Raw genomic sequence first — 20,298 nt, forward strand, 5'->3', positions numbered from 1 at the left:
CACCCTGGCGCCCCGCCCTTACCCCACACCGACATCGGTTATGTGTCTGCAACGCGTTGAGCGTTGGGCAGCAGGCCCGCTATCTACCATAACAGTACAATAGGCAATCAATGAAAGGATACACTATGCAGCTTGCTCAGTCCAGTCTGTGTATCAGAGTGGTTCAAGGCCGGCTTCAGTCACACTATGAAGTCCGCTGTCTGAGGTGTAACCACAGGCATAGTAGTGTCGTCCGACATCTCCGTGGATGGCGACGACGGCCCGCTGGCCTGCCCGCCGCTTTGCTGACTGTGGCCTAGGTCATTGCTGATAGGCACCACGCCCAGTGTCGCCACCGCCTCTAGGACTTCCTGTCTTTCCTGCCGCATTTTCTCCGGGCTCGGGGCAGCCTGCCCCAGGCCTGTGTTCCGTCGGGCTCCCCTCTTCCTCCTCCTCCTCCTCCTCCTAGAGCGTTGCTCCTGCCATTCGCCCTCCTCCAGGCCCATAGGTCGCGGTCCCGACCATCGCCCTGTTTCTTCCAGCCAGTCCCAGACTTCTGACGGGGCCTCGAAAAAGCGCGCGCCCTCTTTGGTGACCACTCTTAGGCGCGACGGGAAGAGTAGGGAGTAGGGCAACTCAAGTGTTCGCAGTTGTTTTTTCACTGCCAGGTACGAGCCGCGCCTCCTTTGCACAGTCGCCGTGTAGTCCGGGAAGAACAGGACCTGGCTGTTGCCCACCTGGATGTCCCCCAATTTCCGAGTTTCACGGAGCACCGCGTCCCGGTCCCTGTAGTTAAGGAGCTTAAAGAGGAACGGGCGGGGCAGAGTCCCAGGTTTTAGGGCTTGCGCAAGCACCCTGTGAGCCCTTTCCACCACGAAGTGTGGCAACAGCGTTCCATCCGGTAAAAGTGTCCGCAGCCAGCCTTCTATGTACTGTTCAGGGTTCTTCCCTTCCGGCAGGCCCACCACCCGGACATTGCTGCGCCGGGAGCGCCCTTCTGCATCCTCCGCGCGATCCTCTAGTGCGTGAACCCTGTCTATTAGGTCCTGTAGAGCAGAGGCGTGGCTGCGCACCACCGGCTGTAGTTCCTGGACTGTTTGGCGCTGCACGGCGACTGACTCCGACAGTTTGCGGTGGTCCGCATGCAACAGCGTGAAGTCGGAGGTGACTTTATCAAGTCGGTCTTCCAGGGAGGTCTTGGTTTGTTCCAAGGCAATTCTAATGCGCTCCACCGCCGCAAAGACAGTGTCCATTTTAGCTGCTAGGGTTACCACCGGTTTCATATCAGCACTCCGCTGATCTTGTGGTGCGTCCAGGCCGCCCGGGCCCTGTTGCTTCGACTGTGGTTTGTCACGCAGTCTGTCCATTGCAAGTCGCAGAGGCTCCCAAATCACCAGATCTGCCGCACTTGTCAGGAGGGTCAGTGGTGCGTGCCAATCGGAGGCCTGCAGATCCGGGTTCACCGTCCCCAGCAGGGCGGGACTTCCAGGCGCCAGGAGACTGTCCGGTTCCGATCCCTCAGCGTGTCTCACAGGGGCTATGCAAAGGCAGGCCGTAGAGTTTCCGCAGGCGCCTCGCCACCGCGGCAGAGCAGAGATTCTCCTTCACCTGGGCCGTCGCCTCCTATTCGGCCACTGCATCCGGAGTGTCAGTAAGTGACACACACATCTGGGCGAGGGTCTCTTCCCTTCCCAAAAGTCCGAGTGGGTAGTAAGCCCGGGCAGCTAGGTCCGCCGCCCTCCTTGCCCCCGTCGCCCCTCGACCTCAGCCGCCCCTGCGCCTGCCTCTCTCTTCAGGGTCCGATGGCCCCACAGCTGTCAGGGAGTCAGTTTCCCGCGCTGCAAGCCTCGGGAGCGCCCCAGATGTCAACGAGTGCCGGACGAGCTAGTGTTGCGTGTGCCCACCAGCGCCAGGCGGCATTTTTACTTATCGCCGTCAGGTCTTCTCCCTGCACCGCCGGGGTCTGTTGGGGCTCCGACGCTGTCTTTGGGCCTGCTCACAACCCACAACCCTCAGGCCACCACTGATGCAGCGAAACACAGCCACCACAGGGATGTCCCTCCTCTCCCACTCGGCCCTGCGCCGTGGTAGTGGCCTCAAGATATAATGGTGTCCCGCTCAGAAGGGGTCACTGATGCAGCCCGAGGGACAGGACCCCACTTCATGTGACGACGCTAAATGGCGTCTTAGACAAAATGGCGCCTGGGAAAACAGGGTCCGCTGCCTGTCACGCCTCCCGTTTCACGTTGTCCCTACTTCCACCACCTTGTCCAGCCCCTGGGTTCCCGCTGTAGTCCGTAGTACCTCCACAGTTCTGAGAACGCCCAGGGTATTGCACTCCCGAGTCCCCGGCAACTCACCAGGCAAGGGCTCACCACCGCTCTCTGGGCCCGAGTCTCTCCCTTGCCGGCCGCCACTTGGCCACCGCACCGTACCGCAGGAGTCCAGCAAGTTACCACCACTGTAACAGCCCCACTGCCTGTTCTCAGTGCACTCCAACGGCTGAGCTGGTGCTCCGTAGCTTGTGGCTCCACTGTCCGCTCCAACGCCTGCCACGCTCTAAGCCCTCCGGCGGGTCAAGACTCACCCCCGCCAGGTCTCTCCTGTGGGCTCGTAGTGTGGGGCTCTCGCACCGCGGCGCGGTGCGGTGCGCCTTCTTCTGCTCTCCGCTCCGCAGGACCTGTCACCTCAGGGCCTCTCTTGCTTGCCGCCCGGGGCACCTTCTGCCACCCCGCTGCACTCACCAGGGGCGCCCTCGCTCACCGCCGGCCGCGCTGGGATCCGCAACTCCGATCAGGCTCAGCACTCTCCTCTTCCGCCCCGGTGCTGGAGCCGGGAGTCTCCCGCGCTCGACAAGGTCTCAGCTAGGATATTCGTCTGCTGGGGGCACTTCCTTCCGCCACGCCGCTCCGACAAGGGCCGCCTCTGCCATCCACTAGGCTGCGCTAGGCCTTCACCTCCGCACCAGAGCCGGGGTCTCTCCTTCTCGACGGGCCCGGGCAATGTTCGCTTCTTTTGTGTCTCCGCCCCCTGCAGTCCGGCAGCCGGCTCCTCTCCGCCGCGGCCCCAGACTCCGACACTGCACACAACGGCAGACTCCTCAACCGACACCGCCTCTGGTCCGCCCGGTGGGAAAGGGTCAAAATCACTCTCCCAGGAGCACTACAGGAGAATTCAGGGCCCTATGGACGGAGCTCTATAGAGTTGCGTCCGCCATGTTGCCTGGCTGGCCACGCCCCACTAGTTGTTTTGTTTCTTGTTGGTCTTTTTCGGTGCTGTCACGCTTCTTGTTTGTGGTTGTTCTTTTTGTTTTGCCCCTCGTGAGTTGTCTAAGGTTCCGACCTATTCTAAAAAAGGAGTGTTAATTGGGCCTGTTGATGTGCTAGTCGTTTGTTCTTGTGTTGTCTCTGTTGGTCGTGGTCCCTGAGGGCGACTGCTTTGTTATCCACTTCTTCGCTGAGTAGTGTCACTATCTGAAGAGGATGTGTCTGTGTTTTGGGTGTAGGGACGGGTTCTTCTCCTCTGGGCGTATACCTCCGCCCAGGTGTACACTTCTCCTAGTTTGTAATCCAGCGTTGCGCTCAAACTTTCACTCTGCAAGAACTCAAAATCGTTCCAAGACAAATGGTACGCCATACTAAAAAATGCAGCCTAGATCTCATTCTTCTAATCATAGAGGAGTTATCCAACATACAAGAAATTGTGGAAACAACAGAAGAACTAACTAAGACTATGTCTTCAGACGAATGGGACATACTCATAGCAGACATCAACCAACAACTTGACAAACATAGCAATGACAACGATCGAAAAATTAGAAAATTCCGGCGCGACACGCTGGATTACAAACTAGGAGAAGTGTACACCTGGGCGGAGGTATACGCCCAGAGGAGAAGAACCCGTCCCTACACCCAAAACACAGAAACATCCTCTTCAGATAGTGACACTACTTAACGAAGAAGTGGACAACAAAGCGGTCGCCCTCAGGGACCACGACCAACAGAGACAACACAAGAACAAACGACTAGCACATCAACAGGCCCAATTAACACTCCTTTTTTAGAACAGGTCAGAACCTTAGACGACTCAGGAGGGGCAAAACAAAAAGAACAACCACAAACAAGAAGCGTGACAGCACCCAAAAAGACCAACAAGAAACAAAAAAAACTAGTGATTAACATCTCAGACTACGCTTTTACTCAACAAGAAATGAACTTGTTACAAAAAGGAACTTCTTTTGTACCAGCCACCAAATCAGATCAACTGGAAATGGAAGTTAGCACTTTCAAACTAACCAGAAATATTGAGACTGCAAAATTTCTTCGAGAATATATCACCCCCACATGGGAACAAAGAACCGGACCCCCTTATGGGTTTAAAAACTTCAAGCACTTTCCAGGCCCCGGTGAGCCATAAAACCATTGATCTGTTTGAACAACTCATTAAACAAGATTTAACATCTAATTACAAAAAAATAACGCACAAAAATATGACCCAAAAGGACCGAGACAGGTTGAGAGCCATTGCCAACAACAAAGAAACAACTTGTATGAGAGCAGATAAAGGCGGCGCCTTGGTCGTCATGAACTCAATCAAAAATTAATTGAACACATATCGGATCAAAGTACCTACATGAAACTTCCAGAAAATCCAACAACACAGTTTGCCACAGAACTAAAAAATACCTTGGACAAAGCATTAACACAAGGCATTATAAACCAAAAAACTAGGAACTTTCTCCTTAAATCCAATCCAAGGAGCCCGTCTATATACGCGGTACCAAAAATACACAAGAACATCAAAGACCCACCGATACGTCCCATAGTATCGACACGCGGAAGTATCCATTAACCCATAGGCCAATACTTGGATCGCCAACTTCAACCCACAGTTCAATCACTTACAAGCTACATTCGGGACACCACAGACTTTTTATGCAAGTTACACAACCTAAAAATGGATCCAGATGAATGCCTATTGCTATGCACCGCTGATGTCAGCGCGTTGTATACCTCGATCCCTCACTCAGGAGGAATAGAGGCCATTGAACAGGCCATCCTCAAACTAGACGTAGACCAATCTATGAAGATATTTCTAATGGAACTAGTAATGTTCACCTAATACCATAGCTATTTCAAACATCAAGAAGACTGGTACTTGCAGTTAGTAGGCACAAGCATGGGAAATTGCGCAGCTCCAGCCTACGCAAATATTAACATGGGAGAATTTGAGAATGACAACATATGGTCTCTGACTTGGTCTTTGGCTGTCTCTAAGATGAGATTAGGGTATCCTCTTTCCCGAAACCAATTTGTCATTTCCTCTATACGAGTTTCAGCCAGGTTCGGGATCTGAAGTTATTCGTTTGGCTCTTATCATTTGGGACTTGGGTAAGTGGTTTTTGAGCGATGTCTGGTGAAAACTCGTATAATGTAAAACATTATTGCGGTCAGTTGGTTTGCGGTATTTGTCGGTGTGGATACTGTTGTTCTTTAGAGTGACTAGTACATCCAAAAAGGTTAGAGATTCAGCATCTATGGTCCATGTAAATTTGATACGTTGGTTAATGGTGTTTAGTGTCATCAGAGCTTGTTCCAGATTCTCTCTGGTGTCCTTCCAAAGAATGAATAAGTCGTCAATGAAACGAACATACATTTTGATGTTGGACAAATGTATGTTCGTTTCATTGACAACGTATTCATTCTTTGGAAGGACATCAGAGAGAATCTGGAACAAGCTCTGGTGACACTAAACACCATTAACCAACGTATCAAATTTACATGGACCATAGATGCTGAATCTCTATCCTTTTTTGATGTACTAGTCACTCTAAAGAACAACAGTATCCACACCGACATATACCGCAAACCAACTGACCGCAATAATGTTTTACATTATACGAGTTTTCACCAGACATCGCTCAAAAATCACTTACCCAAGTCCCAAATGATAAGAGCCAAACAAATAACTTCAGATCCTAACCTGGCTGAAACTCGTATAGAGGAAATGACAAATAGGTTTCGGGAAAGTGGATACCCTAATCTCATCTTAGAGACAGCCAAAGACCAAGTCAGAGAACTCAATCGTTCAGACTTACTACAAAAGCCAAGAATAAAACCTCAAAATGACAGGATGGTGATAGTCTCAAAGTTCTCCAATGTGAGTACCACATTTCGCAACAACGTATTAAAACATTGGCCCATGCTACAATTGGAGACGGATTTCAAAGACATGTTAAAATCGCGACCACTGTTCGCATACACTAGGGGAAAAAAACTTGGGAGAAATCCTAAAAGAACCAGAGAACATACAATCAGAATCACGAGGGACTAGACCTTGCAATAATTGCAACAATTGTAACAATATAATTTTGGGCAACAAGGTGACACACCCCATGAGAGGCTACAATAAAGCGATAAATGTCACAGCTACTTGTGACACCAACAATGTGATATACATGTTAAAATGTCCGTGTGGGAAAACCTATGTCGGTAAGACCGAGCGCAAAATCAAAGTACGTTTGAACGAACACAAGTCCAACATCAGAACGAAAAACACGAAATCATCTGTTGCCAACCATTTCAATGATATGAATCACAATATTTCCCAACTGAAGTTCATGATACTGGAAATCATCAAAAAAGTAGAGGGGAGAGACAATAACAAATATTTACTTCAGAGAGAAAACCACTGGATTTACAGACTTAACTTGATGAAACCAGGTGGATTAAATGAACGCATAGAATATTCTTGTTAACTTACACTTTTACACAGAATTACCACACATTAACCCACTATGTTGGGACTTCTAGTTCTGGACAATTTCCTTGCAGTAGTAATTTTCATGTTTACTTTCATGTTTCATGCATTTGTTCACTTTATAGATTATCATTTATTGTTTTGAAACAACAATCGTAGGCTTATTTGTAACATATACGAAGTAGATATCGTTATACATTTCCACTCTGTTAGCCTCGGGTATCACACCCCAGTCCCATTTTTACTTCGATCCCTGTCGCGGTAACGTGACCAACATCTCATCACTTTCACTAACAAACCCGACCACCGAGCACTCAGCAGACGCCCATTCAGCTCCAGAAACGTTATCGAGACCAGCGGCGTTTACTCATGTAAGTAGACGCGAACACCATTTCCGCATAGCGTTTAATAAGAACCACGGGGACTAAATGCTACCACAGGGTTTTGATAACAGTGAAAGCCGCTCTGCGTACTTTGGATACCCTATGCTATATAATGTCCATTAAGTTTGTATCTAGCAGTTCATCACAAACGCGTCTTGAACTGTCCACTTTTGAAATAATTTATCATTTTCACTTTTGATAACTCTAACACTAACCGGCACACTAATTTTAATCGGCACACAATTTGAGCCTTTAATCAACACACAACGTACGTTTATTCAGCACACCTACCTCCCCACGATCTTCGTAAACACACGCATTTAACTTTCACCTAAACCGCTAAACACCACGCCTCTTGATACATAGAGCACAACGATGATCATTTAATTCACTTACGAGGCACCCCCAGCATGATACCAATAACCCAGACCTTTATGCACACAGACATGATATGTATGCCATTTATGTCGTTTTTTGTAGATACTCTCAGATGAAGGGTTTTTCACCCGAAATGCATTGGAGTTTGGAAACGACATTGTTGAAAATATCAAATCTTTATTAAGTACATTGATTATGTGGAGAAACAAATATCAATGAATACAACGAAATAAAACTTCAATTCGAATTCAACAAGACCAAATACATTATTTCATTCTTATATGGAGGATCATTAACCCAACACAAGTGTGCCCTAAGGGATGCCATCAATTTTCAATTGACAGCACAGTTAGTTACACTATACAGGGGCTCACAAAGGTGACCCAATCCCAATTAGGTATGTACCTAAAGTACATGGAGTCCATTTTACATTGAGAGCAGATAGCCTGGGGCCCTGAATAGAAGGATCCCAGGCCAACTAAGTCAAAAACCAGCTAAACACTAGGCAAAAAGTTGGGGTAACCACATAGTCAGATATCCACCTTCCTACAGCTCACCACTCTCAGCTCTCCTTGCGGCTTTTCTTCGGCCCCGTGAAAATCTAGGAAACGGCCTTCTGACTGCATGCTCGGGTACTCCGCGCCACCTCCGGCTCCTCTATTCTGAGCGTAAAATATATGCTGTATGCTATTGTTTCAGGAGAATATTTGAAACTTTCGCAAAAACTGTTCTTCAAATTAATAAAGTGGAAAAAAGCTCTGTATTTCTGATAGCCAAGAATATGGCAAACTTCAGTATGAAATCCCTATTAATCCTCAGTGAAGCATGTTATGATCTGGAAATCCTGAAAAGGCAGAGTGGTAGATGGTGCAAATGGGAACAAAACAAACGAATGATGGGATGGGGTGCCCTTCCTCCTTTATATTCTCTGTCTCATATGTATGACATTTGTAATGGAATGGACACTGGCACAGAAATGTGTGAATTCAGCTTTGTAAAAATTCCTGGGTTGAAATAAGCAGCGTTCCAATGGTAATACTGAGAACATGCAAGCGCAAGAGTACAGCTGATAAGAGGCACCCACATTTGCAGCAGCCTGTTGTGGCAACAATATGGAGAGCTGGGGATGCTCCAATGCAATAAATGGAAGCCAACTGCAATAAGTAAAATGCTACAATGCTACACTTGATCAGTCAGCTTTGGAACTTAAAAGACTAAAGTACTCTGTGTACAACTATTACTAACGTGACATTGCAGGCAGATTTCTTCCGTGGTGCACTAAGACCGTTTTAAATACTATGGTTTTGGTGAAAATAATCACCCTATGTTAACAAATCATTTTAACTCTAAGAATTTAACATAACCCCCGAAGATGCATGGTTTAACTGTGAAAGTCTACAAGTACCGAAATTTCCTTCAGCACCCATCTAAAAAACATAATCTTTTATTAAACTTTGTAATATAAATTACTGGTGGGTTATGCATTACAATAAAAACGCTGAACTGCTGTTAATAAAAACTACATTAACAACTGAAATGCAACAGAAAAGACACCCACAGCTCTTACTCAGGTCTATAAAATGAAACAACTTACAGTCTCTTCTTATCGACTACTCGTTTGACACGAATTGCTCTTTGTTCAGAGTACAATTTACAAACTCCTGTAAAATAAAGACACACTGTAAGAACACAGTAAACTGAAATTGTTGATTGTTATAATTTTCTAACACCCTAGTGATGGCAGGAGGGAAGGCTGGAGGCTGCGGAGAATAGGAGATGACTTGGACTAGTAGCAACAAGAGCAAGCATAAATGCAACTTTGTCCTACTCCTATATCTCTTCTATTTCTGAGCCAACGGGCACATTACGCAGCAAGAGTAATACAGAAAGGGGATGTGGAAAAGCCATTATCGGGCAGTTCTTTCTGTGTAAACAAGTATCTTAAGTTATCTTAAGTTGTCTTAATGTCCTGAATGTTTGTGGAGCACAGAGGTATATCCAGAGCAAAAACAAATTAGGGGCGAGTGAATCTGAGGTTTCCTACCAAGCAATGTGGTTTACCCAACTACGATAGGAGTTGTGAGCTTGGGCAGGTGGGGGATATGGATGGTTTCTCGTCAGACTGGTCAACCCAATCAACTGAATTAGCAGGCTTCAATTTTTAATCCAGATACACTGCATAGCAATTTGTCCCACATTCTTAAGGCTTTTTTAAAATTATTTATTATTTTTATAACCAGTATACAGTCATCATTAGCAGGTTACAAGGTGAATCACATCTGGCCTTAGTTTTTAATACATTGTTATAACTGTGATTACCCACATGATGGTTAGATTTTGATAGCGAAGGAGATGTAAGTAGGAAAGGACAGCAAATTAAGGAAAGGAAGAGAGAAGAGGATAGTTAAGACCATTAATTAGATCTACATACCCTGTTTAGCATTGGTGCCTATACAACATGTGCATTCCGTCTATCACAATACAAGGTTATTGAGTTAGTTAATAAGTCTCTCTAATTCAAGCTCAGGTTCAGTCGTCTAAAGGGGCTTGTGGGGGTCTAGGGACCTGTCCAGTGTTTCCCACAATCTCCTAGAAGACGCTTTACAGGGCGAGTACTGCAGCACCATGCGGTCCGCTCCTCTGAGGTGAGTAACCCAGTGTATCCATACTTGGTAGGTAGCTTTGCTAGTGTCCTTCCAATTGTTCAGAACCAGTTTAACTGCAGCTGTCAGTAGTAGGTCCATTAGTTCCTTATCTCTCTCCGAGGAAAGCTCAGATCGAATAAACGCAGTCGTGAGGGAGGCGAAGTTCCTCATTGGTTTGCACTTAAATACACTGTCTATAAAATCAAATACACAACCCCAGAATTCCCTGAGTGTTGGGCAGTGGAAAATAAGTGTGCAGAGTCCACCTTCTCTATGTTGCAGTTCCAGCAGAGGGGGTTGTCCCTGAGGCCTAGTGTGTGTAGGCGGTTTGGGGTCCAGAAGGTCTTGTGGAGTAGAAAACAAAAAGATCCACCTCAGAGTGGATTTTGTATGTCTAGAGGTGTAAGGCATACACAATATTTGTTAAAATACCCCTCACACACCAAAAGGGCCCTTGGTGTCATGCTTGATCATCAGGGTCTTCCCGCTGGAGCACTTGATTTTCTAAGTGCTATGTGAGGTGTATTTGTTGTGAGTGAAGTAGGGTCAGTGGTGAGTGAAAAAGTGATGTTAAAAAATACCTGGCCTTATGGATACAAAACAACTTTATTTGATTATAGACTGGTACCGTTAAAAGGGTGGGTCGGAGAGATCACGCTAATAATGTGCTGAATCTCCTGGGGGTGTCAACATGTTTCGAAGCTATAAAAGCTTCTTCGTCAGGATGGAGTAAGATCCCTCTGTCACTCACTATGTTGCTATCAATATGTGAAGAAAAAGTATATACAAGTGATCTAAAATACAATACAAGACTCATGGGGCATTGACTCCTTACGTTTCTAGCTTATTCTCAGAAATACTGACAGAGCTTTACAAATCATATACTCGTACCACATAGGTATTGTATTTTAGATCACTTCACTCACAACAAATACACCTCACATATCACTTACAAAATCAAGGGCTCCAGCGTAGTCGCCAGTCGCAGCACGCCCCGTCCCGCAGCGGGGCGGGAAGACCCCGATGATGAAGCATGACACCAAGGGCCCTTTTGGTGTGTGAGTTTTATTTTAACAAATATTGTGTATGCCTTACACCTCTAGACATACAAATCTACTCTGAAGTGGATCTTTTTGTTTTATAAACCATTGCATGGAGGAGGATGCATCCACCATAGTACTCTTGCGAGCACTACCTCTTCACTCCCTAACCCTTGTTTTTTGATACTTCGGTCTTGTGGAGTAGCAGGAATGTTGTTTGTGCTAAGACTAGCGACATCTTATTTCTAGTAGCCTATGCCCACGCGGTTTCCCACTCTTGGTCATTTAGCGGGGGTATATCTGTTTATCCCAGTATTCAGCAGTTTTGGCATTAAGTTTGGTGCTTTTCGTAGCTTGTATATTTGCAAGACTTGGTGGCCTCGTTTGTTGATGATTGCTACGTATCGGAAAATCAAGGGCTGGTAGCTGGCTAGGCTTGTCTTTGTCAAGGCTGCTTTTATCTTTAGGAATCTATATAGGTCTATGTCTAGTTGGTGGATTGCTTTCAGGTCAGAGAATGTAATGGGGGACGCTCACCTCTTCAGTTGGTGTGGGTAACATATGCCTTTTTCTATCCATGTCTCATAAGTAAGGCTTTTCCTCTTGTACTTGATACTATTTGCCCACAATGTTTCTGACTTGGACCCGTTGATGCTAACCTCCATTTTCCTGTCAAGTCTTAGGAGTGCTATTTTTGTGTTCTTAAATATCGGATTAGATGTGTGTGGGTATGTGTTTGCTGTTAGTAAGGCTAAAGGGCTCAGGTTGTTCAGGATGGCTTTCTCTACCTGTAACCATACTGGTGTGTGGCAGGGCATCGGGGTCACCCACTGTGTTCCCTGTATCGCTAGGAAAGCTTGCTGGAAGACTTTGAAGTCCGCTAAGTTCACTCCCCCCTGGGTTTTCGCTAGTCTCAGTTTCTTAATACTGATCCTTGCTTTCTTGTCCCACCAAAGGAATTTGGTGAGCATGCTGTCGATTTTCCAGTGGAAATCTTCAGTGAGCAGGAGGGGAAGCATACTTGTTAGGTAGTTGATCAGTGGTGTGATCATAAGTTTTTTTTTTGATAATCAATTTTATTGAGTTTCCAATGTAACTAAACAAACAGCACCATTCAGGATTACATTGCATGGGAATAGTCCAGGGTAAGCACATCTCACATTGACATAAAAGGTGACATACATTCAAATCAAAGGCCCGAATCCCTAGAAGCGTTCAGTAGAACCAGCCGACCAACCTTAAAACTCCATCACCCCCACATTCGGCGAAATTTGCTGGGGCATCCCCATGCCACATAGAGAGGTCGTTCCTGGGCGGCACACCAGTCCACCCCCCTGCGCCAATGCGCCAATGTTGGTGCTGTAGCCGTCAGCCAATGGGCAGCGATATCCCTCTTTGCTACCGACAAGGCCATGTTAAGAAAAAGCTTTTCGGCTCTGCTACTGTCCAGACCATCAGTTATGCTCAATAGAAAACGTGTAGGAGCCAAAGGGACCTCCCAGCCCCAGACCTCCATCAATTCTCCTGTTAAGAACTCCCAGAACCTCTGTATCGCGGGACAAAGAAACACCATGTGATAGAAGTCTGCGCTGGGATGGGAGTAGCGGGGGCAACGGGCATCCGACCGGAGCCCTGCGCTGTGAAGGCGCAGCGGTGTAAGATAGGCAGCATGCAGGAAGTAAATTTGGAACACCGAAGCCGCGCCGAGACCGTGATTGTTTTAGGGCCATCAAAGCATCTCTCCAGTTAGCATCCTCTAGCGCCCCAAGCCAGCCCTCCCACTTATCAGGGAGGTGAGAGAGGGAGTTGGGGGTATTAGTAGTGAGTGATCGGTATATTCTGGAAATCCCATTTCCCCAAATCACCAGTCATAATCTGCGCCTCTGGCGGACTGTACTCCGGCAAGGTAGGGCCAGCCTGGGCCCCTCTCCGCCCCCCTCCCCCATAGAAACTTTGCAATCAGACCATCCATCTCCGGGAACCAAGACCTGGCGAACAAGGTGTGTGTGTTTTGAAGCATGTAGAGAAAACGGGGTAAAATCATCATTTTGAAAAGGGCTTTCCTTCCCAAAGGGTTTAGGGGTAGAGTACGCCAGTTCGAGAGATCCGCACGGACCCGCTTGACCAGCGGGGTGACACTGAGCGACCATGCAAGTTCGGGGAGAAGGGCCACCCAGATCCCCAAGTACTTGAAGGACTGCCGTCGAAGGGGGATCGTCAACTGCCAATCAAAGCACTCCCGCGATACGTGCAGGGGGACCAACACGGACTTAGCCAGGTTGAGCGGTAGGCCTGAGGTACATTCAAAGAGGCTAAGCGTCCGGGGGCATCGGGGTCCCGACTGGGCTAGCTCAGCCAAAAACAGCAGGACTTCATCCGCATAAAGTGCGATTTTGTTCTCCTCAAAGCCGGGCCACCACCAGCCTGTGAGGAAGTGGCCACTACGAATAAGGCAGGCAAGGGTCTCCATAGCCAGAGCGAAGAGGATCGGAGAGAGGGGGCATCACTGTCGCGTACCACGGCTAATGGGGAAAGGGTGAGATAAAGCTCAGTTGACTAGGACCTGCGCCAGGGGCCGCTGGTACAGCATCTTCACCAGCTTGCGGAAGGGAGCACCAAAGCCCATCTGCTTCAAGGCCTCCTCCAGGTAACCCCAATTGACCGAATCAAAAGCCTTCTCGAAGTCAACCAGCAAAAGAGATAAATATGGGGACAGAAAGTGCCGATTTGCAAGAGCAAGATGAAGGCGTCTGAGACAATGTCTGGTGCCTCGGAGAGGCATAAATCCACACTGGTCCGGATGAACGAGTGTGGCTAGGTGGGGTCGTAGGCGGTTGGCCAGGATGGAGGCAAAGATCTTAAGTTCAGTGTTGATGAGCGAGATCGGACGATATCCCGAACAACAACTCAAGGGGGGTTGATACTTTGGGATCACTACAATGGTCGCCAGGTCCGTCTCCGTGCGAAAGGAGCCACACTCCACAGCTTCGTTATACATCTCAATGAGAGGCTGGACCAAAGTATCTCGGTAGGAGAAGTAGAATTCTTGGGAGAGCCAGTCTGGGCCCGGAGTCTTACCAGCCGCCCTGCGAAGCACTGAGCCACCGCCAACGGAGCCCGTTGCATCCCACCACTCGCATCGACCACTTCCGGTATTATACGATTGGCCAATGGGTAGGTGGCTAGGCGATGAAGGAGTTTCACATTTTTGTCCCCCCAGCCGTACACTTGGGCCACCGAAGAGCGCCAAAGGAGTTTGGCAGCTTCCATGGAGGTCTGTCTGATCTCGTCCCTCAGGTATGTAAGCCTCCTATCCTGGGCCTCATCCCTGTACTCGGGCTGGAGTGTTTCAAGCTGGGTGGCCTGCGCTTCAAGAAGCGTGACCTGGGATTCCCGGGTCGCACGGGTGAGCTTAAACTGGCCCTTCGCAAATCCGCGGATGGTGGCCTTGCCGGCCTCCCAGAGGGTGCGAGAGGAGGACACTGAGCCCTGGTTTGCAGTGAAATAACGTCGGAGCTCGGCACCAACGCTGTCCCTAAACTCACCGTCCTGTAGGAACCAGGCGTTAAGCTGCCAAAATGGGCGGGAGGATAGGGGGAGGGCCCCCGCACGGAGGGACACCGGAGAATGATCCGAAAGGCCCCTGGGAAGGATAGAGACCGTTTGAGTCGTCCGACAGTCTAAGGCCGGCAGGAAGATATAATCTATGCGCGCCTGGGTGCGGTGTGAGGCTGAGGTGTGGGTGTATTGCTGTGCAGTCGGGTGCCAAAGTCTCCAGGAACCTCCAAGCCGGCTGCCCATGTCGTGAGGAGGCCAGATTGGGTAGTTCTGGAGGCGGAGGAAGGGGACGTGGAGTCAAGGACAGGGTCCATAACAGCGTTAAAATCACCTCCCACCATGGTCAGTCCCAGGGGCAGGGCAGCAATCACAGGGGTAAGCCTATGGAGTGTGGGAGCCAGTAGGGCGGGGGGGGGGCATAAACCACTACCAAAATAAGGGGACGGTCTCCGAGGGCCCCTTCTAGAAGAACAAAACAACCCTGCGGGTCATGATTCACTTTACGCGCTACTAGGGGAAGAGCGCAGCGTCCAGGATAGCCACCCCTCTCGAGCCTCTATTGAATCCAGAATGCCAGACTGCTCCAAAGCCATAGCACGCAAGGAAAGGGCAGTGGTTGCCTAACAGGTGGGTCTCCTGAAGCAGGAGCACATCTACGGCCTGGTGCTGAGCGTATTGCAGGACGGAAGCGCGCGTAATCTTGTCCAGTAGGCCGTTGACATTCCAGAACATGATATGGAGCAAGGACGCTCCACTAGATTCGCCAGACATGAGGGGACCAAGCAGGAAACCGGGCTGTCGAACGTGATCATCATTTTTATTGTTTCAATGCGTCCCCATCATGTTATGAATTTTGGTGACCAGTTCTCTAGGAGGTTCTTCACTTTTCCTAGTATGGATTTTTTGTTGCGTCTTACTGTGTTGATCAGGTCGGTACCAAAGTGTATACCCAAATATTTGACGTGCCCAGTCTGCCAAGTCAATCCAGAGTTCCCTAGTGTGTCTTTCGTGCAGTAAATGTTTAGCGGTTTGCATTCTGATTATTTGTTGTTTAGCCTGTACCCTGATAAATTGGAGTGATATGCTATTGTGGACCTCAGGGCCTTAATCGAGGGCTTTGGTTGTTCTGTTATTATTAGGATATCGTCCGCGTAAGCGGCTAGTTTTACTACGGTACCCTTGAGGTCAAACCCTTTTATGCTTTTGTTTAATTTTATGTCCTGAATGAGGGGTTTCTAGGGCCAGAAGGAAAAGTGCCGGTGAGAGAGGGCATCCCTGTATGATTCCCTGCTGCAGTTTGAAGGGGTCCAAGAGTGAGCGGTTAACTGAGATACGGGCTGATGGTGCCTGGTAGAGGGCCATGACCATTCTGATATATGGCTTTCCTAGTTTGAGGTTCTGTATGCATTGCTCTAGAAAAGCCCAGGAGACCTTATCGAATGCCTTCTCTGCGTCTAGTGCCATCGCCACTGCCGGCTCAGTTTTTGAAGATATTTAGTGTAGTATATGGCAGAATAGTTGTGTATTGTCGCTGGGCATACGGCTGCGCATGAATCCGACTTGAGCGTTACTTATTAATTTGGGTAGGACCATGTTTAGTCTGACCGCCAGGATTTTGGCGTACATTTTACAGTCCACATTGAGAAGTGATATGGGTCTGCAGTTTTTTGGAAGTTGTTGGTCTTTACTTTCCTTAGGGATAACTATTATGTTAGCCTCAGTCATGGACTGGGTTACTGTCCCTGTACTTGCAACCTGGTTGAAGACTCTTTTCATGGTTGGACTTAATTTGGATAGGAAGGTCTTATAGAAGTCAGCAGTGTAGCCGTCTGGTATGGGAACCTTGTTTTTTAGTGACTTGACTGCCATTACTATTTCAGTGTTGTTGATTTCCTGGCCTAGTCTTGCTATGTCTGAGGGGTCTAGCCCTAATCTATCTAGGTATCTTGTGCATTCCTCTTGGTTGAGTGTTTGCTCTGACTTGTATAGCTCTGAGTAGAAATCCTGGAATGTGCCGAGGATCTCCTAGTGTCTTGTGTGTGTTTTGTTGTTTGAGTCCGTAATGGACGAAATCGCCACTTTGTTGCGTTTGTGTTTCAGGTATGTTGATATCAGTTTCCCTGCTCTGTTGGCTTCGCAAAGGTTGCACGCTTTGTATCTGCTGAACCACAGCCCTGCCCTTTCGCTCAAGATTTTATTGTATTCGTACTTGTGCTGCGTTAGTGCGGAAAGGAGTGCTTTGTCATTTGTGGCTTTTACATGGTCTAGCTCTAGTTTTTTTAATCTCTTTCTCTAGTTGGTTTATTCTCAGGTTCGTTTTTCTGTTTATTCTTGCCTTAATTCCTATTAGTTTAACATTGCATTTAGTGCCTCTCACAGTGTGTTAACGCTATTCTCCGGGGAATCGTTGTGTTTTATATACTCCGCTATGGCTTCCTCAATTTCTTTTTTGTACCCCGGGTCTGAAATAATTTCACTGTTAAAGTGCTACCTTCTGGGGACAGCTTCGTTGTGGCAGTCGCTTAGTTTTAGGCTAATGGCTGAATGGTCTGAGACCAATCTTGGTGCTATATCAGTTTGTTCTTTCAAGTGGGTGTGTGACCCCGAAAGTAAGATTTAATCTACTCAGGTGTAGGAGTTATGTGGGTTGGAGTAGAAGGTGTAGTCTCTAGTGTCTGGGTGTTGTAATCTCCATGCACCTTTGAGGTTGAATTTTGTGCAAATGTTTTGTAGTGCGGTGTGGGAGTTGGTGGGGTGGTATGGGCAAAAGGATTGTCTATCTATTATGTGGTCAAGCGGGATTAAGTCCCCTGCTATGATCGTGAGTTCGTCCTGAGGGAGTTTGCCTAGTGTGACACTTCCGTCCAGAATGTAGGGTTGTCTGTATTAGGGCCATATATGTTTGCTATGTGGAACCGCTCCTCCCCTCTGGACAGGTTTGTTATAAGTAGTCTACCCTCCTTGTCTTGGAGGTGGGAGTCTATCGAGATCTTTGATTTCTTGGATACTAGGGTCAGGAACCCGCGCTTCTTTTTGTCTGCTGGAGAGCAGACAGTTTGTGCTATCCATTTGGCTCCGACTAGTTTGGCATCTTCCTCAGCTAGTTTTGTTTCCTGGAATAAGATTATATCTCCTTTGTTCTTTACTAGGTAGTTAATTATCTTCCTGCGTTTAATAGGGTGGTTAAGGGTGGCTAGGGATATTATATGGAGGTCTGCGGTCAGGGTGAATGTTTTGTTGTTAGCCATGTGGTGTAGGGTGTTGCGGTGGTTCCGTGATCCCAACAGTCAAATTCCTGCGGCATCGCTTGTACTCTGGTGACTCTGTGCGGACCCTTAGTGCCCTGTATTGGTTTGCTCGTGTTGTCACATGTCTTATGCCGTGACGTGTAAGTTGTGGAAAGAAGAATAGATTGGAAAATAGAGTAGACATAGACGTGAAATACACTAGTGCGGCTCCCCCCCTCCCTTCTCCCCCCTTCCTTCTCCCCCCTCCCCTCCCCCCCCCCCCCAATTCACTCGTATGGCGGAGGTGCGACGGCAGGATCGCCATTCCGCACCCCGGAGACATGTTGACAGATAAGTCCACTCGCTAACCCCATTGGCAGTGTAGAATGGAAGGGCTGGTGAGTGTGTACTTGGAGTGTGTCCGAGTGAAACAAAGTAAAAATAAAAGAATACGCTGTCTTTCGTGAGTTAGCGTATTGTCTTTTCGAGGTAGGTCTTGTTTGAGTTAGATTCCTGGCAACTGTGAGGTAGGCAAAAACGTTGCGCCTCTCCGCTTCTTTATTGAGGATGTACCTTTCAGGAGGCTCCCCCCCGGTGATCGGTTCTGGCGAGGGTCCCCTTTTTGCTGATCCGTGCTGGGAGGTGTCCATGGATTGAGCTGCAGGGCCATCTAAGTATCGGGTCAGTTCTTTGGGGTCGGTAAAGAAGAGGTTCTTCCCTTTGTCTATTATCTTGAATTTTGCGGGAGCTACAAATGAGAATTGAATACTTTTACTCTTCAGTCTTTGGCGTAGGTTTAGGAAGTCTTTCCTGGTGTCGACCGTGGGTTTGGAACAGTGCTTGGTGAGGATGATCTTGTGGCCCTTCCAAATGATCTGGTGATTTTTGCGTGCAAAGTTGAAAATGTCTTCAGTGTGTTGAGATCTTAGGGTTTGCATATGATCGGCCGAGCGGCTTGGGACATTAAGGGTTTGAAAGCTAGGATTCTGTAGGATTTGTCTATCTCAAATTGTCGTGTGAAGTTTGGTTTGGTGAGCTTGGGGATCAGGTCTTCCAGGAATATTGTGCAGGATCCTGCCGCGTCTTCCGCCCCTTCAGGGATCCCTAGTATGCGGATGTTCCCGCTGCAGCTCCTGTCTTCCATCTCTGCTGTCTTCTTTTGGAGAGCCCCTGTTGCCTTGGCTATTGCTTTCACTTCTTTGTTCACAGTGTGGGTAGCATCTTCCACGTTGCTAATCCTTTGCTCCGCCGCTGCCACTCTAATGCTCACGGAGTTTATATCGGCTCGGACTGCCGCAATCTCAAGTTGGATGGTGTCTGTGGTGAGGTTCGTGGATTTTGCTAGATCATGCACCTCTGCTAATTTCTCAAGTATCATTTCCAGGGTGCTGTTTATGTTTGTTTTTTGTTTGATAGGCGAATCTGATGTCATTGGTTCCCCTTTGCTCTTCTTCAGTTGATGCTGTTGTAGTCTCGATTCTCTGTCGGCCATGTTGCTTGATCTGCTATGCTTGTTTTGCTATGCTTGCTCTCTTAGTGTCGCTCCCCGTGCGTTCTTTGAGTGTGTCCCTTCTGTCCTAACACCTCTCTGTATGACTCCGCTCTTAATGCAAGCTTAGTCGTTCTTATCTGCCGTTAGATGTTCCTAACTGGTATTGCCTGTATCGCACTCTATGGAGCTATCTGGGTGCACTGGGCTGCTTGGTTGCTAGTCTGGTGCTGAGCTACCCTTGTAACTTATTTGTTTGCTCCTTAGTGTGTTGTCTCTACTCCACTTTCTCCTCTGCTGTCAGGACTGAATGTTTCATTCCCCCGGGTCCTCCTCTGTGTTGTGTTGTGGCGCCTTATTGCCGCCTGGGTCAGGGCGGAGTGTGGTTATCTGTGCGGTCAGTTAGTTTTGGGGCTGAGTCCCTCCTGAGGGTCTTTTGCTGGTTTTCCCCTGCTTTTGGGATGGAGGGGGTCTTGTGTATCGGTATGTCGCTCTTATTTGCGACTTGTTCCCACCCCTTAGTCGTAGCTCTGTCTGTTGTTTTGGTTCTTTGCGCCTGGTGTGCTCCCGTTGTTAGTTTCACTCCCCCGCATTGTTTGAGTTAGTCCCTCTTCAACCGGTTCTGTTGCTCTTTTTTGGTAGTTAGGCATTCTTGCAATCGTCTTGGTCCCGCTCGCAGCTGTTCTTAAGCACTGTTTGTTGTATTCACCTTTGGGCGCGCTCCTCCTTGGTTGGGCTTCTTTTACTTCTGCCCGCTCTTTTCATCTACTGTGCTGTGGTGTCGGCAAGATTGCGTGCCTGTGCATCTATGATTGTGCTAGATCTTCCCTTCTTCTGTGC

The 20,298-nt window shown here is 48.1% G+C and overlaps 1 protein-coding gene across 3 annotated transcripts in view; it reads right to left on the reverse strand.

Moving 5' to 3' along the window:
• The window catches only part of STX18 (syntaxin 18), a 705,236-nt gene that overhangs the window by 560,724 nt on the left and 124,214 nt on the right, over positions 1 to 20,298 (reverse strand). For all 3 annotated transcript variants that reach the window (XM_086964282.1, XM_086964291.1, XM_086964300.1), the window contains one exon: positions 9,094 to 9,160. In XM_086964282.1, coding sequence (XP_086820408.1) covers positions 9,094 to 9,160 — 67 coding nt within the window. The remainder of the gene's footprint in view (positions 1 to 9,093; positions 9,161 to 20,298) is intronic.

Source organism: Lissotriton vulgaris, chromosome 1_1 (assembly GCF_964263255.1).
Source record: "Lissotriton vulgaris chromosome 1_1, aLisVul1.2, whole genome shotgun sequence".
Lineage (NCBI taxonomy): Eukaryota > Metazoa > Chordata > Amphibia > Caudata > Salamandridae > Lissotriton > Lissotriton vulgaris.